The sequence below is a fragment of the Sceloporus occidentalis genome, unplaced genomic scaffold (assembly GCF_023333645.1).
Source record: "Sceloporus occidentalis isolate IW3139 unplaced genomic scaffold, rSceOcc1.0.p SCAF_3, whole genome shotgun sequence".
Classification (NCBI taxonomy): domain Eukaryota; kingdom Metazoa; phylum Chordata; class Lepidosauria; order Squamata; family Phrynosomatidae; genus Sceloporus; species Sceloporus occidentalis.
Window position 1 is genome coordinate 3,653,524 of NW_028316983.1, and position 2,167 is coordinate 3,655,690.

The 2,167-nt window shown below is 53.6% G+C and overlaps 1 protein-coding gene across 1 annotated transcript; it reads left to right on the forward strand.

Moving 5' to 3' along the window:
• FOXS1 (forkhead box S1) lies at positions 1 to 1,723 on the forward strand. Its single transcript, XM_089518433.1, has one exon. The coding sequence runs from the start codon at positions 75 to 77 to the stop codon at positions 1,539 to 1,541; it is 1,467 nt and encodes a 488-aa protein (XP_089374559.1). The 5' UTR covers positions 1 to 74; the 3' UTR covers positions 1,542 to 1,723.
• Positions 1,724 to 2,167: the final 444 nt, after the last annotated feature.

Below are 2,167 nucleotides of genomic sequence, written 5' to 3' on the forward strand. Positions count from 1 at the left end.
TTAAACCCTGTGGTGGGAGAGGAACAGCCTCGCTCCACAGAGCTGGCAGCCTGAAGCGTGTGGCCAGAGAAAGGATGCAGCTAGAATATCCCAGGCCGCTTTCTTCCCACTCCCTCCGGCCTCCCATCTGCAAAACTCCAGGAGGAACCAGTGAAGTGGCCATGGGCCTTTCCAGGTACTCTTCCCCGGAGCCCTTCCTGGGCTCTCGATTGCAGGCCACCGATGGCACCAAGCCACCCTACAGTTACATTGCTCTGATCACCATGGCCATCCAGAGCACCCCGGAGAAGAGGATCACGCTCAATGGGATCTACCGCTACATCATGGCCCGCTTCGCCTACTACCGTGACAACAAGCAGGGCTGGCAGAACAGCATCCGCCATAACCTGTCGCTCAATGAGTGTTTCGTCAAGATGCCCCGCGATGACAAGAAGCCTGGCAAGGGGAACTACTGGACACTGGATCCTGACTGCTATGACATGTTTGAGAACGGGAGCTTCCTGCGACGCCGGAGGCGTTTCACTCGGAAGCGAGGGCCAACGCAAGGGTCTACAGAAGGCAAGGAACCCAAGAAGCTCTCCAAAAGTCAGCCTGGGTTGAACGGCCAGACACTGGCATGCAAGACCATCAAGATAGAAGATGGTCACTCTTCACCACCTACACCAGCCAGTCTGCTCCAGAGTTCCTGCCAGGAGATGCCAGGTCCTGCAAAACCCCTGCCCTCGGAGATGCTCACTTCTGGCCAAAGCCACAGTGACCCAACACTTTGCCAGGAACAGGTGGGCACTGGAAGCCTGGCATGTGCCAAGCTCTATATGTCCAAGCCTAGGCCACCAGGCCTCCATCCACAAAGCCTGTCAGGGCCCAAGGCGCACCTCTACAACCAAGAGCCCTGCTTCTCTTCCCAGCCAGATTGCTCCCAGGGCAAGGAGAATGCCCAACAGGCTGGAAATCTAGTGCTGGGCATCCACCTTGGTGACCAGATGGTGCCCCAGCAGCCCACTCTGCCAAGGACAGAGGTCAAGGAGATTCTCCAAAGCCCCCACAGAGGTCTTCCAGGGCCACCCAAGAATAGTCCGGAAGGGAAAGAGGCATCCCAGAACTTTGGCCAATTGGCTCCTTCCTTCCCAGCCCTCCTGGGTCCAAGCAGAGCCTCCCAGCCTTCGCCCACCTGCTTCCCAACATTTGAAACTGAGGGCTACCCCAAGTCTTCAGTGTTGCCTGTCTTTGGCTCTTTGGGCTACTCCAATCCCGATGCCCTTGGTGGGAATTACCAGTGCCGCCTGCAGGCTTTGAACTTCTGTGTCAATGAACACAGTCGCAGCACAGCCTTGGAACATCTCTTGGCTTCTCCCCCAGCTTCAGCTGTCTCCTCTTCTTCCTCCTCGGCTCCAGCCATTCAGCCATCCACTTTCATGCAGCTCCATGGAGAACAAGAGTCCTGGTCCGGAAACACCTTCTCCCTCCAAGGAGGGAATGGGTATCCTCTGGGTCTGCCACACTGTCTCTACCGGACTCCAGGAATGTTCTTCTTTGAGTGACCAGAGGGTTGCTAGAAGTGGGGGAGGAAGAGGAAAGGTCTTTTGGTGGGGGCAGACTGCACTGGAGGAGAGGGCCCTGGGCATCCATGTAAGTTATTGACTCCTGCCTGGCAGAGGCAGAAGGAACCCAAAGGGACTCTGTTTGTAGGCATTTTGGTCCTCTCCAGAAAGTCTCATGCTGCTGTGTCCAACACACTTGTTTTGACTAATGGAATAAATGCACATTCCACTCTTCAACACAGATTCTATTTCTCTATGATCCTCTCAGTGGGAACTGAGTGAAGGATTTGCCATTATTGGGAGGGAACAGAGCAGCTCTGGAGTCCATATTTGGGAATTTAGTTTGTAGGAAGCACTGATCAAAATGCTGTTAATGCACTTGCGCTATGCAAGCGATGGCAATATTTCCAGGGGCTTCTAAAGGCCTGGTCTTATTGGCTTTCCTAAGTAGGAAAGACCCATTGAATGGTTCAATGGTAAATCAACATATAGGTAGAATCCTATTGGTCCAATGGGTGTGCTTTAGGTCCAAAACACACTGCAAAAATAATCCAATCTGACACCGCTATAACTACACTGGCTCAATGCTAGGGAATCCTGGGAACTGTAGTATATTCTGGCACCAG

Coding starts and splice junctions, on each gene's coding strand:
- FOXS1 (XM_089518433.1), top strand. CDS start 75: ATGCAGCTAGAATATCCCAGGCCGCTTTCTTCCCACTCCCTCCGGCCT.